The sequence below is a fragment of the Lithobates pipiens genome, unplaced genomic scaffold (genome assembly GCF_037356315.1).
Source record: "Lithobates pipiens isolate NorthernLeopardFrog02 unplaced genomic scaffold, aLitPip1_a1.2 Scaffold_25, whole genome shotgun sequence".
Lineage (NCBI taxonomy): Eukaryota > Metazoa > Chordata > Amphibia > Anura > Ranidae > Lithobates > Lithobates pipiens.
In genome coordinates, this window is record NW_027507787.1 from 223,134,934 (window position 1) to 223,158,382 (window position 23,449).

A 23,449-nucleotide genomic window follows, 5' to 3' on the forward strand; every position below is an offset into this window, starting at 1 on the left:
GAAAAAAGTGATCTTTTGGTTAAAGGGAGGCTCATTACTTACCAGACACTTTTCCTCGAAAAAAAAGTAATCAATTTTTAAATAGTTATTAAAGCAATGCTCTAGCAGCTTTTGACTTTTACTTGAGTTTGGTTGTTCTTTGATCAGCAAGCCTAAGCCCATTAAATATTCAGTCCATCCAAAAGTGATCTTTTGGTTATAGATGGAGCCTGAGGTGATCTGCTGCAATTATTTTTACTCTTTTGGCTTCCAAACTGTTGAAAGGCTGTACATGATCTATTCCCATTAATTTGACTCTGTTGTTCCCAGAGCTGATTTTAGTTTTGTGTGGTTGCTATTTGTTGTCTCAGTTTTTTTAGACATCTTATCCTTGATTCCTGGTTATGTCCAGTTGTTGCAGCCAATTCAAACCCAAAGGATGGATCCCCCACCTCCCACCTGTTAAACCCTCAGAGTAACATTGTCAGAAAGGTCAAGCACATGGCTGTACCTGAAGATCTGCATGTGCGCATATTACAGGTCATGGTCCAATGTGTAGTCATGACTGCACACACCTGCATATGCTTGTAACATGGTCAAGTGCATGTGCATTAGCACAAAAGTTCAGCATCGGCTTTGACACAAAGTGTTCTACTTAAATCAAAGCACAACCGGCGAAAAGTTGTTGAGTGTTCATTAGCTCCTTTGACCTGACCTATGTTTTGTTATTCTGTGTTTCTTCCATTGCTGACCTTGTCTTGAGCCCTGACTTTGCCTTCTGCCTACTGATTTGGGACCTTTGTTGCCTCTCTGATACTGATCTTGGCTTGTACTGTTTTCTAAATTATTACCTCCAGCTGCCTGGCTGTTACTGACCTCTGCTTGTCCTGATCACGTCTCTGCTTCCTGCACCTGTGGGTTCCTGAGTCTGACCTGCATGCCAACATTAAATTAGTACCTCCAGCTGCCTGGCTGTTACTGACCTCTGCTTGTCCTGATCACGTCTCTGCTTCCTGCACCTGTGGGTTCCTGAGTCTGACCTGCATGCCAACATTAAATTAGTACCTCCAGCTGCCTTGCTGTTACTGACCTCTGCTTGTCCTGATCACGTCCCTCCTTCTTGCACCTGTGGGTTCCTGAGTCTGCCCTGCATGCCAGCATTCTGCACTAGATCTGGTTTGTTAAGCGTACACAGGATTGGATTTTCGGCAGCGAATTGTGTGATGACAGACTGCCTAAAGTCTGACCGTTAGTACACTCCATCAGACAATTGTTGTCTAACTTTCGGCCAACAAATGTTGGTTAGCAGGCTAGTAAATTTTTGGCGGACAGCGGTCTGTTGTCAGATTTTCGTATCGCATGTACACAAGTCCAGCACACAAAATTCCAAAGTACAAACACGCATGCTCGGAATCAACGCTTACCAAACATGACATTAGCAGAAGGTGCCCAAAGGTTGGCGCTCAGGAGCTGAAATTCCACGCAGTACGTCACTAAGTTCGTGTTTGTTGACCGACAATTGTGTGCCGTTAGTATGCAAGACAAGTCCCTGGCACACGCCCTTCAGGACAAAAGTCTGGCGCTTTGCCGAAAATCCGATTGTGTGTATGAGGTTTGAATCTTCAGTATCTCAGTAATATCCAGACAGTTTTCAGGCCATCTGCTGTGTCTGGACCCACTGCAGGCAACTGTGCCACTTTTTTTCCTGTTACACCCTTTCTCCGTTTCTTTTAAGACTCTTTTGAAATCTTTCTGAGCTGCCTCTCTGTTCCTACTAAGCATCTTATCAGTTACATCTAAAGCCTGGTCCATACTGTTTAGGTTCAACCAAGCGGCGCTTTAACGCTAGCGCCTGCACCGCCCCAGTGTGAAAGGGGTGTTAGGGACACGCTTTGAGTCAGCTGATGCTGTAAAGAAGAAAAACGGCTGATAGAAATTGATTTTCTCCATGCCTTCGACCAGTGGGAAAAAAAGACTGCAGCAATGTATTAGTGCAAATGGTGAATATATTGAAGAGGACAAGGATTACATTTATAATACATATAATAATATAATACATATAAATAAAGGTTATTTAATCAGTCTCGTTATTTAATAGACACACCTTGTAAACTGCAGTGTAGTTCATGCCTTATGTACTAATAAGTCTATGCTTTGACAAGTGTATTTCTTTCTATAACAAGACAAAAAACAGAATGGCGCACCAGAGGGTACCGAAACACACCGATAACATAACCTAAAGTCTATAAAGTCCAGGGAGTATAAGTATTCAACATTAGTGGCAGCTCCCTTGAGAGCGAAGCAATCTCTGGAAGAACAATGGGAGAAAAGCAAGGTGCGCTAAAACTAAGTGCAGCAGAAGATGCAACGAATGGTATATTTATTTATTTAATTTAAATCAGTCAATTGGCTACTCACACTTATATAAAGATCAATAGGCTTATAACGGTATAATACTGGGGTCACTGAGCGGGTCCCCGGTGGATGGTGGTGTGTAGATGTTAACACGAGAGAAGAGGAACAAGCAGCGGGACATCTGTATTGTTATCTTGGAACCAGCATGGAACGCACTCTGAGTCGCATTGGAAGTGACATCAGAACATGGAGATAAAGTTTCGAAGCATCCGCTCCTTCATCAGATCTAAATGGCTTTTGATCAATATGCTGGTTTCAAGACAACAAAATGGATGTCCGGGCCGGTTGTTCCTCTCGTGTTAATATCTACACACCACCATCCACCGGGGACCCGCTGAGTGACCACAGTATTATACTGTTATATGCCTATTGATATTTTTATTGGTGTGAGTAGCCATTTGGCTGATTTTAATTAAATATACCATTCGTTTTATCTTCTGCTGTACTTTTTTTGGCGCACCTCGTCTTTCTCCCGTATTTCTTTCTATGACTGGATGAATATGTTTGGGGTACATAGACCACACCCCATGTAAGTAGGTCTGTCCCCTATTGGTGGTAAACTATAGGTGGACATTTACTATGGGTTTAATGGAAATATTGCCTGGTCATATCCTGCTTTTTATATTGTATTTAAAGTGGAGAGCCACCCGAAACCCCTGTTGCTAGGCAGTCTTCCTAATCTGCCTCTTCCTATTCCGCAGCGCTGTTTCTTCAATTTTTCCTCCTCGGCAAGCGGCCCCGTTGTCTTCTGGGACATGTGCGTGTCACAGGAAACAATGGGCCATTCACAAAGCGCTGAGCGACTCGGGCATGTGCGGTAGGAAACGGGCAGTGAAGCCGCAAGGCTTCACTGCCTGTTTCCCTTAGTTAGAATGGTGGCGCCGGCAGCCGATCCGATGGATGCGGTGGCCTTGGGGCGGCCGACATCGCGGACTCGCTGGACAGGTAAGCGTCCTTATTAAAAGTCAGCAGCTACAGTGTTTATAGCTGCTGACTTTAAATATTTTTTTAAAAACGGCCAGAACTTCCCTTTAGGCTGGGTTCACACTGAAGCGATGCGGGAACGCAGCAAATCCGCGTCGGGTTCCCGCATCGCATGCCTCCCGCCAGCAGTTCACACTGCCCTATGCGGACTGCTGGGAGTGTCAGTGAAACCTTAATGACACCCCCAGATCAGTTTGCATATCGTAGTGCAATCTGCAAACTCGGACAGGAATCGGATCACATGGTGTGAACACCCATGCGATCCGATTCTGCTGCGGACCAAAAAAAGGGTCCTGTGCGAGTTTGGAGCGGGTGCGATGCAAATTCAGCCATACTATCTGTATGGCTGAACTCGCATCGCACAGAGATCGGATGTGATTTGCACTGCAGTGCGGTGCGAATCACATCCGGTTCTCCTAGCCACGCCAGTGTGAACCCAGCCTTAAGATGCTGAAAAAAGGAAATAAAATCAGTAATGCTTTCATGACAATCTGTGTTTGAGTCTGAGTGCATTGCTTCCGAAGCTTCGGGTCTGGTAACATGTGGAATGGAAGGTGTGCCGGCACAGGTTAGTTTAGATTAGATAGATAGGTACCGTTAACTCGTTACAGATCTGGCATAACCTTTTAGCTAGTGAAGAAGTAATATATAATGGAGTACATCCTTTAGATGGATATGCACCATTAACTTGTGATATATTAGGAGTAGTTTCCCTTGAATGCCTTTCCTGGAGTTATATGGATATGGTTCACATGCTGTCTATACATATAGTGTACATTTGTTTTTATCTATATCATTTGTATACATGAAAACCTTTAATAAAAACTGATTGAATAAGAAAAAGCGATAGAGAAAGAAGAAGCTGACAGGTGATTCAGCCTACAGGTGTTCAGACAAATATGAATGATAAGTTTTGGGCAGATTTCCCCTTTAATTCTGTCAGGGCTGGGCTCATCCCTTCCTTCGCTGAGCTGGCTGCTCAGCTGTCGGATAATTGCCAGCTTCTATCTCTCCACAGTTACTCAGCTGTTGATGATATCCTACTCGTCAGTCCTGCCTACTTAAGCCGTTCAGTCCAGAGGATCTCAGCCTTCACCTTGGTCAACATCACAGAAACTATCTCCTGCGATCCTGTTCAAGACTTGCTTTGCTGACATCCCTTCACGCTCCAGATCCTGCTTGCTGTTCCACTACATTGATCCCTGACCTCTGGCTTGGCTGACTATCCATTCCGGTTACTGAATTTTGGCTATGTTTTGGCTACGTTTGTTCTTTTTACTTTTATTATTAATTAAGTTTAATTTGATTTGATTTCATGGTTTCTGACAAATTCACTCTAACATACTTAGCCTACTTCTCTTCTCTCTACCAGGTAGTACCAGCAGAAGCTTACTGGAAAAGACAATTTTAACTTGAATCTTTTCCGTTTGATACTCACTGTTGTTTGCTACTGGTACGGCAGTGTAGTCCACAGAAAAGCCATAATAGGAGTTGGCGTAATCAGCGCTGAACACCAATGTGAAGGAATTGGAGGACATCTCCACCTCAGCCACCGTACGACCACACAGCACATCCTTCAGAGGGGCGTCTGTATTTGAACCATCAAACAGGGCAATAAAATCAAATCGGCAGGATGCATCTGGTTCAATACTGCAGAAAGAATAGCAGAAAAGTTGAAGTCGCATAACAAAGTCTAAAGTAAAATTTAAAACCATCACTGTTTACTAACTGACAGCAGGATCTGTAGCACTAAAGAAACACGCACATTACGCATTATTTAGCAAAGTAAAGTACACTTGGTTACTATTGGTTATTGCACTTTACACACCAGCATTTCCTTTAATAAAATTCACATTTCAATCTTTAGAGGATCGTAGTATGTGCTACAATGACTAAATTTCAAGAAAAAAGATTATACCACTTTGGTGCTTGACATTATGATGGCAATTTTAACATACAACATTTTATCCCAGATAAAGGGGTCTACGTTTCCTGAACTATTCAAAATTAAATCTGAACTCCGGTATAAACAGAAACTAAATACAGTGAAACCTTTGAGAGTAACTTGGTTTGAGAGTGTTTTGCAAGACAAGCATTTAGCAACTCACATTGCTGATGATTAAAATATGCACATCTAAGTATGCAGGCATCCGGGGTAAAGATGTCCACATAGACCGTCCTCCGCACCGCCATCAACGTCATCCCTTCCACGCAGCGCTCCACAAACAGTTCAAGCCTTACTTTCAGATCGTTCTACTGCAGGGTAGTCTTCCCAGTCACGATTGCAGACAGACAGCGGTGAGAGCCGGTGGTGCGGAGGACGGTCTATGTGGATAGCTTTACCCCGGATGCCTGCCTATTTAGATGTGCCTCTTTTAATCATCAACCATGTGAGTTGCTAAATGTTGTACCTTCATTAAATGTAACCATATTGCTACACTTAGAGGCGCCTCTCTTCTCTTTTATACTCTGTAGCTCCTGCTGGATTTTGCTTCTAATCCCCTTGTGGAGGCTTCCATTTGTGGATGGACATTTTATGGTTACACAACCTATCACATTGCTATAATCTTTTTATATGGACTTTAAACTGAAGGACTTATGAATAAATGGTTGTGGAACCAATCATCTGAGTTTCCATTATTTCTTATGGGGAAATTTGCTTTGATATACGAGTGCCTTGGATTACAAGCATGTTTCCGGAAGGAATTATGCTCGCAATCCAAGGTTTTACTCTACAAGTCTTGTGTATTTTTACTTGAATCTTGGTGTGCTTTGTGTATTTCTTCCAGATCTGTGCAGTAATCCAGTGTAGAATAGTTTAGAAGCTGGTCACTACTGCTCTGCTTTGGTGACTGGTCTTGTCTCTGCCCCCTCCCATAGTTTTCTGCAGGCCACCTTTTGAGGGAGGACATGCTGGGTCCCTCTTACAGCTCTGCTCCCTGCCCAGGCTGTGTGCAGTACAGTAATGCTGTCACTGCTACTTTTCCAAAGTAATATCTGTGTAGCCGGATGCTGCTGCTGGCTGTGTGTAGACTGCTTTCCCCCTGACACTATAAACAGTAAATAGAGCTGTGTGCAGATCCCCCGCTCATTCCCCCTCCTCTGCTAATAGTCAGCTGGTCGGCATACAGAGACAGAAGAATGAGCGGGGGATCTGGGATCTGTGATCCCATTACTTCTTAATTTAAAATAAATCGTTCTATGATTAGCTTTTTTTTTTTTAACTAATTTTGGGAGCTTTGGGAACTTTCGGGGACGGGGGGGGGGGGGGATGCCCCTGATGGAACGGCCTCCACTGGTAGGGGCTATCACCTCAGGTGATTTTCCAATTTCCTTCTCTGCCTATAAAGAACTCTTATATTATATGAACTTCTCATTATTAAGATGTGGTTGCACTGCGCTTTTTGTTCGTTACATAGTAGGTGAGGTTGAAAAAAGACATCAAGTCCAACCTATGTGTGTGATTATACTGTATGTCAGTATTACATTGTATATCCCCTGTATGTTGTGGTCGTTCAGGTGCTTATCTAATAGTTTTTTGAAACTATTGATGCCCCCTGCTGAAACCACCACATGTGGAAGGGAATTCCACATCCTTACCGCTTTTATAGTAAAGAACCCTCTTCATAGTTTAAGGTTAACTGTCTTTTCTTCTCATTTTAATGAGTGGCCATGTGTCTTGTTAAACTCTCTTCTGCGAAAAAGTTTTATCCCTATTGTGGGGTCACCAGTATGGTATTTGTAAATTGAAATCATATCCCCTCTCAAGCGTCTTCCTCTACGGACAGCAATCGTCTACTGCCACTCTATGTCAGGTCACCTGAGTCCAGGTGACAGATGCACACCGTTGGAGTCAGCAGTGCACAGCTAAGGTAGTAGACCCTACGGCTGACTGCTGCGGATGGAACTCTGGGTGGTTCAGGAAGGCAGGTCCACTGGAGTACCAACACGGATCCCACTGGGAGCTAGAGCATAAGATTCCCCAGGGCACAGAGTCTCGGCCCCCAGGGTCTCCCAGCTCACGCTCACGGTAGGCTGGCCTCTTAATCTGAACACATGGAGAGTTAAGCTGACAGACAAAAATTACTGCATAACCATGACAGGGCCCAGGCTTAAAAGGAAACTTCAGATGAAACCTTCTCAACAGACGAGGTGCAAAGACCTCAGATGCAGTGATCCAAGACCTCTCCTCAGAACTAAACCCTTTCCAATGTACAAGGTGCTGAAAAATGCCTTTACGGAGTCAGGAATCCAGAACTTGACTAACCTCGTACTTTAGATTATCCTCAGAGACCGGAACCGAGGTAGGGAGAGGATGAGAGGACTTATTGAGGACTAAAGGCTTTTTAGGAATGGGTAAGGGCATGAGAAGACCATCAGGAGTCTGAGCAGGGTCCCCCAGACCCTTAAAGATGAGCTGGACATCCAGCATAGGACCATTAGACTGGGCAGGTCAGAGAATTCCCAGGGGCCAGGTTGGTTAGAAGGTGACGTGTTACAGGAGTCAAGCTGGAAAGCTTAAACACAAGCAGAATGCAGAGAGCCCTGAAAAAAAAGTTGAAAACCCCACCTGGCCGAATGAGGCAGTCTATCCAAAGGATGGATTAAGGCTCTTAGACAGGTTTGAATGGATGTAGTACTAGGGTGAGGCCAGGTTACAGAAGGTCCTGAATAAAAAAAAACAAGAAGCTCACTGGGCATAGGCTGGACTGGCATAACTGGTGCAGAGGCCGACTAAATAGCATCGCCAGGTGCAGCGACTACTACAATCACATCGCAGGGCGTATCGACTGTGGGACTGGTGGACAAGTTAGCCTGGCTGTGCGTCCAAGGGAGTTTAGGGACAGGCAAAGGTAAATGATTATGCAAACTGGAATGAATGATCGGCTCAGGTTCACAGGTGGGCTCCTCATCCAGAGTGCCACATGACCTAGAGAGTGCATCAGCCCGACTGTTGCAGGACACATCCCAGAAATCTCTACATGCAGGGGGAAGAGCAGAAGATACTGGGATGGTGGCAACAGGAAGTTTGTCTTGTGGGGCAATCTTGATTAGGCAGGGTGAGGAACAGGAGGAACCCCAAGCCAGGATCTGTCCAGCAGTCCAGTCAACGTGTGGAGAATAGAGCCGTAACCAAGGTAGATCTAAAACAATAGGAGATGAGGCCTTAGGTAAGATAAGGAATGATATCCACTTCTAGTGGAGTGTTCCTACCGTCATCTTAACAGGGAGGGTCTGGAAGCAGATAGGGCCCCCTGAGAGAACAGTGCCATCAATCGCCAAGACCGCCAATGGTGTTGTAAGGGGCAAAAGGGTAAGTCTCATGGAAGATGCAGTTCCCCAGTCCATGAAATTGCCAGCCGCTCTCCGGAATCCAGATATGCCCAGACCGAATAAGAGGAAGCACCAACATGAAGGAACACAGAAAGAAGAAGACGTGAAGGTGAAGGGGATATTTCATGGTTCAAAACTCCACCTTCCAGATGTATTAGCCCCAAGCATTTGAGAGCAAGTGTCACAAAAATTACCTTTGGGCCCACAATAGAGGCACAGGCCCAGAGTTCTGCTCCTAGCGTGTTCTTTGGGTCGAAGAGAGGGGAAAGGGAGATCAGGCTGCCTAAAGAACAGGGAGTGCTGGCGTCTTTTTTCCAGGGTCCTCTCCTGAAAGCGAATATCAATCTGGTTACACAAGGTGATGACACCGTCCAGATTAGCAGTGATGGTTCTTCCTGCTAATTCATCCATCACTCTTTCAGAGAGGCCTCATTATTCGAGCTCAGCAGTCAAAGTACAAAAATGAAGAGCGCACTGTCCCACAGAAGCAGACTCTTGACGGAGATGTAAATGGGTGCTGGCCACTGAGGAGACACAACCTGATTCCTCGAAGATATTCCAAAGAAATTTCAAGAAATCAGACAAGCTAGAAACCAGTGTATCATTCAGTTCCCACAGAGGGGCAGCCCAGGCTAATGCCTCACCAGACAGGAGGGATATAATATAGGCTACCTTCGCCCGATCGGACAGGAAGTTTTGGGGCTGGAGTTCAAAATGAATAGTGCATTGGCTGAGGAACTCCCTGCAGGCCTTCAAGTCCCCAGAGAAATTGGACGGAGCTGGCAGTTGTAGTGAACGTGTGGCTGCGACCGGAATAGGTGCAGCCGCTGGTTGTACTTGAGGTTGCTGACTTGGGTTTCCCAAGGAGGCCTGAAGCTGCTCGAAGTGGGAAGCCAGATCCTGGAGGAATCAAATCACCTGAAGCTGATTTGATTCCTGGGTCTCAACACGGATCCCACTGGGAGCTAGAGTCTAAGAGCCAGCAGGTGTTCACCAGAGCCTCTAGTGGTGAGGATGGACTGCTCTGCAACTGACTCCAGGTCGCGGCCCCCAGGGTCTCCCAGCTCACGCTCATGGTAGGCTACAGGAGGACAGAGAGGGAGCAGCAGCCCAGGACAACAAGGGATAGTAAGGAGATAAGGCAAAGATTAGGGCGACTAGCAGACAAGGATAGACAGAGAACACGTCAAAAGGTCAGGGTCACAAGCAAGCAGGGATAGTCAAGAACAAGCCAAGATCGGTAAACAGGATCAGCCGTGAGACACAACAACAGCACAATGAGCATACAGAAGCCAAATCACACAATATTGATCAGCAGAGCTGGCTTGCAGTGCACAGGTTAATATAGAGTTCCCTGATAGGGGCTGGGGTGGAGCCATGCTTTGAGGATAGATTACTTAAGCAGCCAGGTGAGAGTGGCTGGCCCCTTTCACACCGATGGCGCTTTGCAGGCGCTATAGTGTTAGAAATAATGCCTGCAATCTGCCCTCAAACTGCTGCTCCTTTGTCTCCAGTGTGAAAGCCCCGAGGGTTTTCACACCGGAGCGTTGCGATAGCAGGACGTCTGAAAAAGTCCTGCCAGCAGCTTCTTTGGAGCGGTGAAGGAGCGATGTGTTTACCGCTCCTCCACCGCTGCTCCACATTGAAGTCAATGGGGCAGCGCTGTATTACCGCCGGCAAAACACCGCCATTGGGGCATATTACGGGTGGGTTTAACCCTTTCTCGGCCACTAGCGGGGGTAAAAGCTCCCCGCTAGCGGCCAAAATGCGCCGCAAATCCGACGGTAAAACGCAGCTAAAAATAGCGGCGTTTTACTGCCGACGCTGTAGGCTCAGTGGTGTGAAAGGGGTCTGAATTGGAACACAAGGAGAGGTAAGCTGACAGACAAACATTACTGCATAACCAAGACACTCATAACCATGACACTCTACTTAGACAAGTTAACTAGTAAGGGGATCATTGCACCACTTTGTCAGTTGAAAAAAGCAAACTGCCCCATGCAAAGCTTGGAATGACCAGGTCCCCCAAAACTTTATTCAGAGTAAAGAGACTCAATCCGCCGTGTGATCTCTCATGCAATAACCATTCAACTCATCCCTAATCCAGAGTCCCAAACTACCAGCTGATCTCCTGTTCCACCTTTCCATTGCTTAACCACCTCAATACAGTGCACTTACACCCCCTTTCTGACCAGACCAATTTTCAGCTTTCAGCTCTCTCACAGTTTGAATGACAATTACTCAGTCATGCAACACTGTACCCATATGAAACTTGCGTCCTTTTTTACACACAAATAGAGCTTTCTTTTAGTGGTATTTAATTACTAGTGGGTTTTTTATTTTTTGTGCTATAAATAAAAAAAAAAACATACATTTTGTGAAAAAAATGCCCTTTTCTTTGTTTTCTGTCAATTTTGCTAATTAGTCATTTTTCTTCATAAATTTTTGCCAAAATTTATACTGCTACATATCTTTGGTAAAAATAACCCACATTAGTATATATTATTTGGTCTTTGTGAAAGTTATAGAGTCTACAAACTACGGTGCCAATCAAATCAAATTGATCACATCTGATCAGGCCTTCAGTACATCAGGTGTACCTCATTTCTTGAGACACTAACAAGTCAGGAAAGTACAAATACCCCCCAAATTACTCCTTTTTAGAAAGTAGACATTCCAAGGTATTAAGTAAGTAGCATGATGAGTTTTTTTAAGTTGTCATTTCTTTCCACAATTCTTTGCAAAATGAAGATTTTTTTTTAATTTTTTTTTTTTTTACAAAATTGTCATATTATCAGGTTATTTCTCACACATAGCATATGCATACAACAAATTACACCCCAAAATACAATTCTGCTACTCTTCCCGAGTACGGCGATACCACATGTGTGAGACTTTTACACAGCCTGGCCACATACAGAGCACCAACATTGAAGTGGCACTTTCAGTCGTTCTACGAGCAAAAATGACGCATCTCATTTCTCAACCACCTATTACACTTTTGAAGGCCCTGGAGTACCAGGACAATGGAATTGCCCATAAAATGACCCCATTTTGGAACGCTAACACCCCAACATATAATCTACGAGGAATAATAAATCTTTTGAATGGTTCATTTTTTTCCAGAAGTTTTTGGAAAATGTGGAAAAATATGAAGACGCATTTTTTTTTTACACAAAGTTGTCAATTTATAAGATATTTCTAACACATAGCATGTATATAGCAAAAATTACACCCCAAAACACATTCTGATACTCCTCCTGAGTACGGCGATACCACACGTGTAGGACTTTTACACAGTCTGGCCACATACAGAGGCCAAACATTGAAGTAGTACCTTTAGGCATTCTAGGAGCATAAACGACACATCTCATTTTATTCCTACATATCACACTTTTGAAGGTCCTGGACCACCAGGACAGTGAAATTACCCACAAAATGACCCCATTTTGGAAAGCAAACACCCCAACGTATATTCTATGAGGCATGGGCTGCAAATAGGTACTCTGATGGCTTGGTGACAAGTACTTGAGTACTCTGGTGACAGGTACTCGGGTACTCTGATGGCCTGGAGACAGGTACTCGGGTACTCCGATGGCCTGGAGACAGGTTCCTCGGGTACTCTGATGGCCTGGTGACAGGTTCTCTGATGGGCTGGGGACAGGTACTTGAGTACTCTAATGGCCTGGTGACAAGTACTTGAGTACTCTGATGGCCTGGTGACAGGTAGTGGGGTACTCTGATGGCCTGGTGACAGGTACTCGGGTACTCTGATGGCCTGGTGACTGGTATTTGGGTACTCTGAAGGGTGGTGATAGGTACTCAGGTACTTATATGGACTCTGACAGGTACTCGGGTACTCAGATGAACTGTGACAGGTACTTGGGTACTCAGATGGGCTGTGACAGGTACTCAGATGGGCTGTGACAGGTACTCGGGTACTCAGATGGGCTGTGACAGGTACTCGGGTACTCTGATGGGCTGTGACAGGTACTCAGGTACTCTGATGGGCTGTGACAGGTACTCAGGTACTTTAATGAGCTGTAACAGGTACTCGGGTACTTGGATGGACTGTGACAGGTACTCGGATGGACTGTGACAGGTACTCGGGTACTCTGATGGGCTGTGACAGGTACTCGGATACTCAGATGGACCGTGACAGGTACTCGGGTACTCGGATGGACTGTGACAGGTACTCGGGTACTCTGATGTGAGTGAAAAGTACCATAATGGGTGGTGACAGGTCCTCTTTATTGGGGGGGAGGGGACAATCAGTGTCCTTGATGTGTGCTGTAAGTGGTAACGAGATGTTACCGCAATCTCCTCCTCACACACGATCGGTGTGTGAGGAGGAGAACCCGGTAACATCTCGTTACCGCGGTTTGTTTACATTTAGTGATCGGCTGTGAAAGGATCACAGCCGATCACGTGGGTAAACAGCTGGCCAATGGCCGTTTACCAGCGTTGGTGACGAGCAGTGTTCCCAGGAACATGCCGCCACCGACATGCGCACGCACGCGCTGTGCACAGTGGGGGTGGAACCATCTGTGATCGGCCGTGACTTCATCACGGCCAATCACGTGGTAAACAGCCATGCCCAATGGCTGTTCACCCCCCTCTGCGGCGAGCGGTGTCTCCGTGACACGCTGCCACCGAAGGAACAGGGATGCGCGCATTCCCTGTTTAAATGGGAGGACGTCATATGATGGCCTCCCGCCACAATTGGTGCGCCGCCCGCCCATCATTTGATGGCCGGCGGTCAGCATCTAGTTAAATGTCTTTTTCAATGTAATATTCAGAAGTAACTTACAAGATTTCAGTGAATGACAGCTTGGCTAGTGTGTTCTTTGGTGTTTTCACGTTCCAGACACAGTAGGTAAAAGGTTGGTGTCGGCCAGGATAATTGGGGCTGGCAATTGTTCCTGAAGTACCACTGAGGATCCCACCACAGTCCAAAGCTTTACAAAAACAAAGAAAAATTGGAAAAATGTGGTCACTGTATTTATATTGTTACACACTACAGTTTGATTGAATCTCCTTTAGATTTACCATCAACTATGTCTTTTAAGGACCTGTCTAATTTGACACAAATTGAATGAATTATTTAGGTGTGTCTTCATATTACTAGACAATGTGCATGACCAAAATATTTGTTTCGTTTTGTTGTGATTCGTTAATCTCATTTTTTTAGTTTAGTTCAATTTGGTTGATTTGGTTGATTCGTTCAATTCGTATTCGGAATTCTTATTCAGAGTTTTCCAATTTTCTTTAAATTTACAGATTTTTCTGCAAATTGATACATTTTCGATTTGGTCGAAACGAAAATGTTATAATGGATATTGAATGCAACAAAGTGAACAAGCAAAAAGAAAAATCTTCATCAAATGAGTGCAATGACTCTTTAACCACTTCAATACTCAGTTTTTTTTTATTGCTGTCCCCATTGGGGAGATTCACCCTCACTTTCACCCTCACTTTCACCCTCACTTTTTTACTTGGTTTAGAGAATGTGACGGAATATCCAAAGTTTTGTAATGCCCCGTACACACGGTCGGACGTTCCGGCAGAAAAAGTCAGATGGAATCATTTCATCAGATATTCCAATCGTGTATGGGCTTCAGCTGACTTATTTTTTTTTTTTTAACTCCTGACGGACCAAGAAATAGAACATGTTTTAAATCTTTCCGACGGAATCAATATCTATCAGGAAAACCGTTCGTCTGTATGCTGTTCCAATGGACCAAAAACTACGCAAGGGCAGCTATTGGCTAATGAACTTCCTTTTTCTAGTCCCGTCATACGTGTTGTACGTCACCGCGTCCGAAACGATCAGACTTTGGAGTGATCGTGTGTAGGCAAGTCCGTTGGAAAAACCGTCAGTTTATTCTGACGGAAAAAACGGTCGTGTGTACGCAGCATAAGTTGTTGCATGAACAACGGGTGATAGGAACTCCTCCAATGGAGGCACCTGTTCTGGTGACAACTGTCTAATAGGGGATATCTCTTTGATTTGAAGAGACCGCTTCTTACCTTCTGCTCTGTCTTGTCTCGTCTCTTGGAGAGAGAGTGAATGAAAATCCCCCCAGAGAGACAGCAAAAAAAAACGACAGTGGGCGTAAGGTGGTTCTAAAGGATGTGATTTAAAAAACAAACATGTTCTACATACCTGCTCTGTGCAATGGGTTTGCACAGAGCAGCCCCGTTCCTCTTCTTTATGGGCCCCCACTGGCAGTCCTGGCTCCTCTCCTCCCTCTTGCTATGGGGGAAATTGAGCAGGCTCGCTCCCGAGCCTCGCTCCTGTAAATGGACATTGTCCATTTTCTCCACCCCTCCCTTGCTCTCTACTCATTGGCTCACTGTGTGAGCCAATGAGCAGGGAGAGACCTGGGAGAGCTGCTGCTCTCATGCACATTGCTGAATGCATTAGGGTAAAAAAAATAACTTCTGCCTCTAGAATCACTTTAACCATATTACATACACTTTAAGCCCAAGAAAAGAGACTACTCAACTTACCATTTGCAACACTGAGGGAGTAAAAAAAGAAGTATACAGTCCTCGTAAGAGAATCTGAATTGGTGCTCACTCTTATATACACATTGCCTGAAGATTCAAACTCAGCAATCCTATCAGAGTTTGGACACAACACCCCAAGCTGTTCTAAATTTTCATCCAGTACAGTTACGTTCTCCTGGGAACAGTCTGCAGATGGATTCAGGCTGCAAGAGAAGAACATTATCATAAGAAGAAAACATTTACAGTACATGTATAGCCAGCATTTTTTATTTTAGTTTTGTAGTCTACCATTGAGAGATACATTTTTTTCCTGTCCCAGATGTGCAGCTGGAAATTAGAGGAGATCTCCCAAAGTAAGAGGAATTCCCTTCTAAAGCCTCATACACACGATCGGACTTTAAACAAACTTTCCCGTGGATTTCTGTACAAAAGGGAGTTGGGCGTGAACTTGTTAAGCATACATAGGATCGGACTTTTTCAGCCAACTTTCACCAAATCACGTGGTTTTTCTGCTCTTTACTGCCACCTTTGGTCAACTTCTGTATTGTCTGATCTTTTGCATTGGTTCTTAACATGCATGTTTGTAAAGATGGCTTTCTGTACACACGATCGGACTTTTCTCCATCGGACTTATGTTGTTGAAAAGTTTGTCTCTTTGCAGAGCGAACTTTTGTCCGATGAAAACCGAAAAAGTTTGTCCGATGGAACGTACACACGGTCGGATGTTGCCTTAAAACAGCTAATTTGCATATTTGTTGTCAAAAAGTCCGATTGTGTGTACGGGCCTTTAGACAGTTGTTTCAGGTGTAGATGTCTCCATTGGAAGACTTCCCCTCAGCTTTTGTTCTTGTGATAACTCTTATGCCGTGTACACACGACCGGATTTTCTGGCAGAAAAGGTCCGATGGTCTTCCCGACGGATTTTCGACGGAGTTACAACGGACTTCCGAACGAACGGACTTGCCCCCACACGAACAGAATAAAGTCTGTTCGAAAGTCCGTTTGCTTTGAACGTGATGGCGTACGACGGGACTAGAAAAGGAAGTTCAATAGCCAGTAGCCAATAGCTAACCTTGCGCTGTATTTGGTCCATCGGACCAGCATACAGATGACCGGTTTTCCCGATAGGAATTGAGTCCTTTGGACAGATTTAAAATATGTTCTATTTCTAGGTCCGTCTGAATTTTTTAAAGAAAAATGATCGGACTATCCCACACACGATTCGACTATCCGATGGAATGATTCTGTCTGACCTATTCTGCTGGAAAGTCTGGCCGTGTGTACGCGACATTATTCCTGTACACGCGATCGGACTTTCCGACAACAAATGTTTGAGAGCTGGTTCTCAAATTTTCCGACAACAAAACTTGTTGTCATAAATTCCGATTGTGTGTACACAAGTCCGACGCACAAAAATCCATGCATGCTTGGAATCAAGCAGAAGAGCCGTACTGGCTAATGAACTTAATTTTTCTCAGCTCGTCGTACGTGTTGTACGTCACGGTGTTCTTGACGTTCGGAATTTCAGATAACACTGGCTATTGAACTTCCCTTTTCTCAGCTCGTTGTACGTCTTGTATGTCACCGCGTTCCCACGTTCTGAAGTTTTGCCCAACATTTGTGTGACCCTGTGTATGCAAGACAAGTTTGAGCCAACACCTTCAAATAAAAATACAAGGTTTTGTTGTCGGAAAATCCGATCTTGTGTATGGGGCATAAAACTTTGGATTTACCCTCACTTTCTCTTTTTGAAGACAGTGATCACCTGAGCAAATAGTGTGGGGGATCTTCCCAGTGGGGACACAGACAGCAATAAAGACTTGACAGAGTCTAAGGCCGCGTACACACGGGCGGACTGTCTGATGGACTTGGTCCGCTGAAACGTGTTTCAGCGGACAATCCGCTCGTGTGTGGGCTTCAGTGGACTTTTTCAGCGGACAGTCTGGCGGACTAAGTCTTTCGGAATTTCCGTAATATTGTCCGTCCAACTTTGGTTTCAGCGGACAGTCCGCTCGTGTGTAGGCAAGTTGGACGGACTAAGTATGGCGCATGCTCAGAAAGGATTTACACGGCCGAAGGTTGCACTGCAGTGTATTGGACGTCATATTTCTAGTCCCGTCGTACGTGCTGTACACGTCATCGCGCAAGCTTTCAGCGGACTGTCTGTTCATCGTGTGTGGTCAAGTCCGTTCATTCAAAAGTAGGACGGACTGTCTGTCGGATTGTCTGACGGACTTAGTTGGCCAGACAGTCCGCCCGTGTGTACGCGGCCTAACTCTTCCCCACTTCACCCAAAAAAGTTAACCATGAAAACCAATCCAGTTTCTATTGCCATTTTTGTAGATCATATCATTTTTTTTTTTACAGTTGTCACTCCTGATTAGTGCATGTAACAGGGCCCCCAGCATAAATAACCCCCATGGCACCAGAAGATTATGATGCCTGGGGGAATCTAAGAATGGAGGATTTCAATGAATTCTGCAGCCATCAGCACATTGGACACATCACATTTGCTGTAAGCATTGTGCCTCTTGCTGTTTTTTAAAACATTTTTTGGACATTTTTTTTAGACCCTTTTCTGTTTGCTTGAAGCTACTAGTAGTGTTACACTCATTTTATCCATAGTATCAATAAGTTGCTGAATACATTTGAATTATGGGCTCTCTATACTTAACCCCCCCTATCGTTTTCAGCCAAGGAAGCTGCCATCTTTGCTTCTGTTTAATCTACAACTGCCATGATGCTGCACATGTGATCAGTTATGACACCAGCCATTGGATGGTTTGACAGTTTTGGTTGAGAGCACAACCAATGGGAGTGTTACATTTCCGGCATGTTCCGGGAATCAAACTGTTTTATGGATGGGTTTACTTCTGCTTTAGGCTACTTTCACACTGAGGCGGGCAGGCGACGCTGGTAAAGCGGCGCTATTTTTAGCGCCGCTTTACCTTAGTTTTTAGTTTAAGTGCACCGTGGGCTTTCACACTGGAGACACAGGAGAGGCGCTTTACAGGCGCTATTTTTAGTGTTGTATCGACGGTAAAGTGTGTCAGTGTGAAAGTAGCCTTAAAGCGGTAGTAAACCCGCAGACACTTTTTTTTCCTACCCCTGTAAGGTAAAAGGCATAATGGGCCAGTGTGCACCGCATACTAGCTCATTATGAAATACTTACCTTAGAACGAGGCATTGGTGTCTCACCTGGTTCACGCCTCAGCGTGTCTTCCGGGTATCACGGCTCCAGCGATATGAGTGGCCGGATCCACGATTTTGTCACTCCCGCGCATGCGCACGGGAGACTTCTTTCCGGCACGGTTCGTCTGCCGGGCTTTAGACGAGAATCCCCTGTGCACATGCGCCGAAGCAGTCAGCGGCTCATTGCAGGGGGAATATCTCCTAAACTGTAAAGGTTTAGGAGATATTTTTTTTCCCTACAAGAAAGCCTTATTATAGGCGTACCTGTAGGTAAAAGTTAACATTTTGACTATACAACCGCTTTAATGTTGTATTCTGTGAAGAGCAGCATAGTTTAAAAAAAAAAAAAAGTATTTAAATATTATCACATCCATTTTAAAGTCAAGAGATGTATTTCTTGTTTAGGAAGAGCGGGTGGAGGCACGCAGGTCTATCCTTTATCTTCATAAGGCCAACTACAGATGGCTCTAGACTTCACTCAACAATGTTCCTTGTTGCTACCTGGAACTTGCTTGGAACAGTCGCATTAGAAACTTGCACATAAAGTCGGCCCGTGAAGGTATCATGCATAAAGTCATATGAGTAATTACCTACTGTGGGAAACCCAACATGGTGGTAATTAGGGCCTGTATGAAGTATGTATAATAAATAAAGTGGGGGGTATGAAGTATGCTTTCTGCTTGTCAATGAACCCCTTGATTTATCTGAGATACCTTCAAGAACCCACTTTGTGTACAACTTACTCATTTAGAACTTGCAGTTTACAGCATGGATAAAGGCTAAAATATAAAACCATTTATATATCTGCCACACAGCTTTCGTAGGCAAGGGTTCTAGAAATGACAAAACGAATGGTGCCATTCTATCCAGGAAAACATTGAAAGTCATCAGCATGGCAGAGTATTTGTTTCACCATTTTACTTTTAAGACTTTGCTATATTTGATAAATTAACTTCCAAAGTCATTAAAGAGGGATCTGCACTCGCCTCCTCCTTTTCTGAATGGAAGACTATGCCTCCTGGGATGTGTGACGTGCATATTCTGTGTCAGAGGACTCGTACAGCAAGTGCTCGTTCCTATGCAGCAGCTGCTAATACCTGTTCCCCTAATACGAATGTCCATGTGCAGAGCCACAGACGGGCAAGGAATGGAACGGGCATGCGCAATGGTGCATCCATACGAGCATGTGTGCGATAGTGTGCGCACGCACTCACCACGAATCCTGGCGCACGGCGCCCTATTTAAACTGAGAGTCTGCCTAGCTTCAGTGCTGGATTGTCTTCAGCTTGTTCCCAATTACTATTTATATCTGCTGACCTTGTTCCTGAAACCCGGCTTCCCTCTGACTATTCTTCAGGATCATCCCTGTCTGTTTATCTGCCTTTTGACAATATTACTGTCCCCGGCTTGGACTTATGACTATGGCTTTGCCTCCTAATTGGATACCCCACTGCCAGCACATTACCGACCTCTGCCTGTTCCTGACTTTGCAACTGATCCTGAACCTGCCTGTCTGGCTCACGCTGAACAAGTCTTGTGATCAGCTTCCCCGTCACCACGACAAGAGTTCCTGTGTCTTCTTGTAAGCTTTAGCACGCTCCGACACCGGCAGGCGCCTGCACCCTTCCTCTGTTCTAGCAGTCCCTGTCTCCAGTACCAGGGGTGCTCGGATGGGAACCATGCAAGAGGCCACCCTCATCGTCTCTGGCTCCACTGTTAGGTATGTGACATTCCGGGAGGCACAGCAGGCAATGTGCATGCCATTTGCCTAAGGCGATTGACGTTCACGGGGAAGCGGGGCCAGAATACTTGCAGAGGATAGAAGGAGGGGTAGATTGGAGGGAAGTGGCGGAAGAGGGTGAAGGTCCGCTTTCATGAATCCCAGTACCTTAAAACCATACTCTATCCTGTGTTCCAGTACATCGGGCTTTGGGGAGCTACCCAAACTATTTCCTCCACTTTCAGGCCATTGTCAAATGTGAGATCTCTTTTAATTTCTGATATCAGCTTGTCATGGGTTTGATTGGTAAAAGCTCTCCAGTGATACAAATTTCTCTTTTTTTTGCTGTGTCTTGCTTTTCTTGATGCTTATGTGATACCAGTAGAGTGATTACAATTAAAATTTATGTTGATTGTTTAGCTCAGCTGTTGGCTAATTGCCAGCTCCTCTCTCTCCCCAGTTACTCAGCTGTTGATGATATCCTGCTCGTCAGTCCTGCCTACTTAAGCCGTCCAGTCTAGAGGATCTCTGCCTTTGCCTTAGTCAACATCACAGAGACTAACTCCTGCGTTCCTGTTACAAGACTTGCTTGGCTGACATCCCTTCTGGCTCCAGATCCTGCTTGCTGTTTTACTATGCTCATCTCCGGCTCCCTGACGTTTGGCTTATCTGACTGTCTGTTCAGGTTCCTGAACTCTGGCTGTGTTTTGACTATGTTTGTTCTATTTACTTTTATTACTAAACGTGTGATTTAACTGTACTTCTGTCTCGGTCTGATTTCATGGTTTCTGACACCACCTCTGAGTATTCAGCAAGAGGACTCCAGAGCAAAGGGATGTAAAGAAGGTTGGGGGTGTCAGAACTACTGTATAGTTCCCACAACTTAAAACCTATCTTCTTTCTCTTGTTTGATGATCAGTACAGCTGACAAAAAGCTCTATATAAAAGGTAATTTTTTTTTTTTTTATAGCATATGCTAGCAGTTTTGCATGATACAAGCAATGGTGCTTGCACCAAAGGCTGTCAGAATTTAGGATCATCTAGGGCAGGATGATGTCTAAATATGGCTCTAAGCTTACAATAAAGGAAAACTGTTTTATTTTGATTTTAGACCTTTGCAGATTAGTGTGACAAGTGCAGGTTTGTAAATTGAGACTGTCTGTCATTGTTTAGTTCAGGTTTAAATCCCATTTTATCAGGCAACAAAGTTCTTATTTTAGACACTTTGATAAATAAGTGCCAACTAGGGATGAGGTTCGAGTTTGAGTCGAACTCATGTTCGACTCGAACATTGCCTGTTCGCCTGTTCATCGAACAGCGAATAATTTGGGGTGTTCGCGGGAAATTGGAAAAGCCGCAAAACACCCTGTACAAGTCTATGGGAGAAATCTAAAGTGCTAATTTTAAAGACTAATATGCAAGTTATTGTCATAAAAAGTGTTTGGAGACCTGGGTCCTGTCCCAAGGGACATGTATCAATGCAAAAAAAAGTTTTAAAAAAGGCTGTTTTTTCGGGAGCAGTGATTTTAATAATGCTTAAAGTGAAACAATAAAAGTGTAATATTCCTTTAAATTTCGTACCTGGGGGGGGGGGGGGGGGGTGTCTATAGTATGCCTGTGAAGGGGCGCATGGTTCCCGTGCTTAGAACTGACCCTGCACAAAGTGTAATTTCTGCAGGAAAAAAAGTCATTTAAAATCACTCGCGGCTATAATGAATTGTCGGCTCCCCGTAATACAGAGAACAGTCATTAAAAGTCATTGATAAAAAAAAAGCGTGGGGTTCCCCCAAATTCAATTACCAGGCCCTTCAGGTCTGGTACGGATATTAAGGGGAACCCCACGTCAATTAAAAAAAAATGACGTGGGGTTCCCCCCAAATATCCATACCAGACCCTCAGGTCTGGTATGGATTTTAAGGGGAACTCCACACCAAATTTAAAAAAAAAATGGCGTGGAGTTCCCCCTAAAAATCCATACCAGACCCTTTATCTGAGCACACAACCTGGCAGGCCGCAGGAAAAGAGGTGGGGATGAGAGAGCGTCCCCCTCCTGAACCGTACCAGGCCACATGTCCTCAACATTGGGAGGACAGGTTTCTGTTACATCAGAGGGGGTCGGGGTCACCCGTACGTCACTGGGGAAGCACGGCTTTCCCCTTGCGCAGCGCATCCATCCTGTCTCCAATGGAGACACTGAGGGAATCCCGGCAGCCTGACATGCCTTAGCTGAGGAGGGCGGGGCCACCCGTCACCTGACCCCACCCTCCTCAGCTAAGACATGCCAGGCTGCCGGGATTCCCGCAGTGTCTCCAGTGGAGACAGGATGGACGCGCAGCGCTGGAGGGAGAGATCACCCATCGCTGGATCAGATCAGCCATCGCTGGACCCCGGAGAGATGATCATCCGTTGCCGGATAGCAAGAGTGGATTACCACCGCTGGAATCTTTTTTAAATTTTTTTATTGTTAATATAGGACTTTTCCCAACGGTGTTTGTGTGTTTTTTTAACATTTTTTACACTTTCTTTGTGAAATGGTAGGGGTACTTTTGTACCCCCTTACCATTTCAAACAGGGGAGGTGCCGGGATCTGGGGGTCCCCTTGTTAAAAGGGGCTTCCAGATTCTGATAAGCCCCCACCCGCAGACCCCCACAACCACCAGCCAGGGTTGTGGGGATGAGGCCCTTGTCCTTATCAACATGGGGACAAGGGGTTTTGGGGGGACCCCAAAGCATCCTCCCAATGTTGAGGGCATGTGGCCTGGTACAGTTCAGGAGGGAGGGGGGGCCGCTCTCTCGTCCCCACCTCTTTTCCTGCGGCCTGTCAGGTTGCATGCTCGGATAAGGGTCTGGTATGGATTTTTAGGGGGAACTCCACGCCAAATTTTAAAAAGAAAATGGAGTTCCCCTTAAAATCCATACCAGACCCTTCATGGATATTTGGGGGGAATCCCACGTCATTTCTTTTAAAATTTGACGCTGGGTTCCCCTTAATATCCATACCAGACCTGAAGGGCCTGGTAATTGAATTTGGGTGAACCCCACGCTTTTTTTTTATATCAATGACTTTCAATGACTGTTCTCTGTATTACGGGGAGCCGACAATTCATTACAGCCGCGAGTGATTTAAAATTACTTTTTCCTGCAGAAATTACACTTTGTGCAGGGACAGTTCTAAGCACGGGAAACAAGCGCCCCTTTACAGCCATACTATACACACCCCCCAGGTACGAAATTTAAAAGAATATTACACTTTTATTTTTTCACTTTAAGCATTATTAAAATCACTGCTCCCGAAAAAACTGCCATTTTAAA

General features: G+C 45.0%; 1 protein-coding gene across 1 annotated transcript in view; it reads right to left on the reverse strand.

The window, feature by feature from the left end:
- The window catches only part of CUZD1 (CUB and zona pellucida like domains 1), a 59,376-nt gene that overhangs the window by 21,496 nt on the left and 14,431 nt on the right, over positions 1-23,449 (reverse strand). Inside the window, exons 3-5 of the mRNA XM_077455594.1 lie at positions 15,226-15,428; positions 13,523-13,670; positions 4,817-5,028 (exon numbers count right to left, since the gene is read on the reverse strand). Coding sequence (XP_077311720.1) covers positions 4,817-5,028; positions 13,523-13,670; positions 15,226-15,428 — 563 coding nt within the window. The remainder of the gene's footprint in view (positions 1-4,816; positions 5,029-13,522; positions 13,671-15,225; positions 15,429-23,449) is intronic.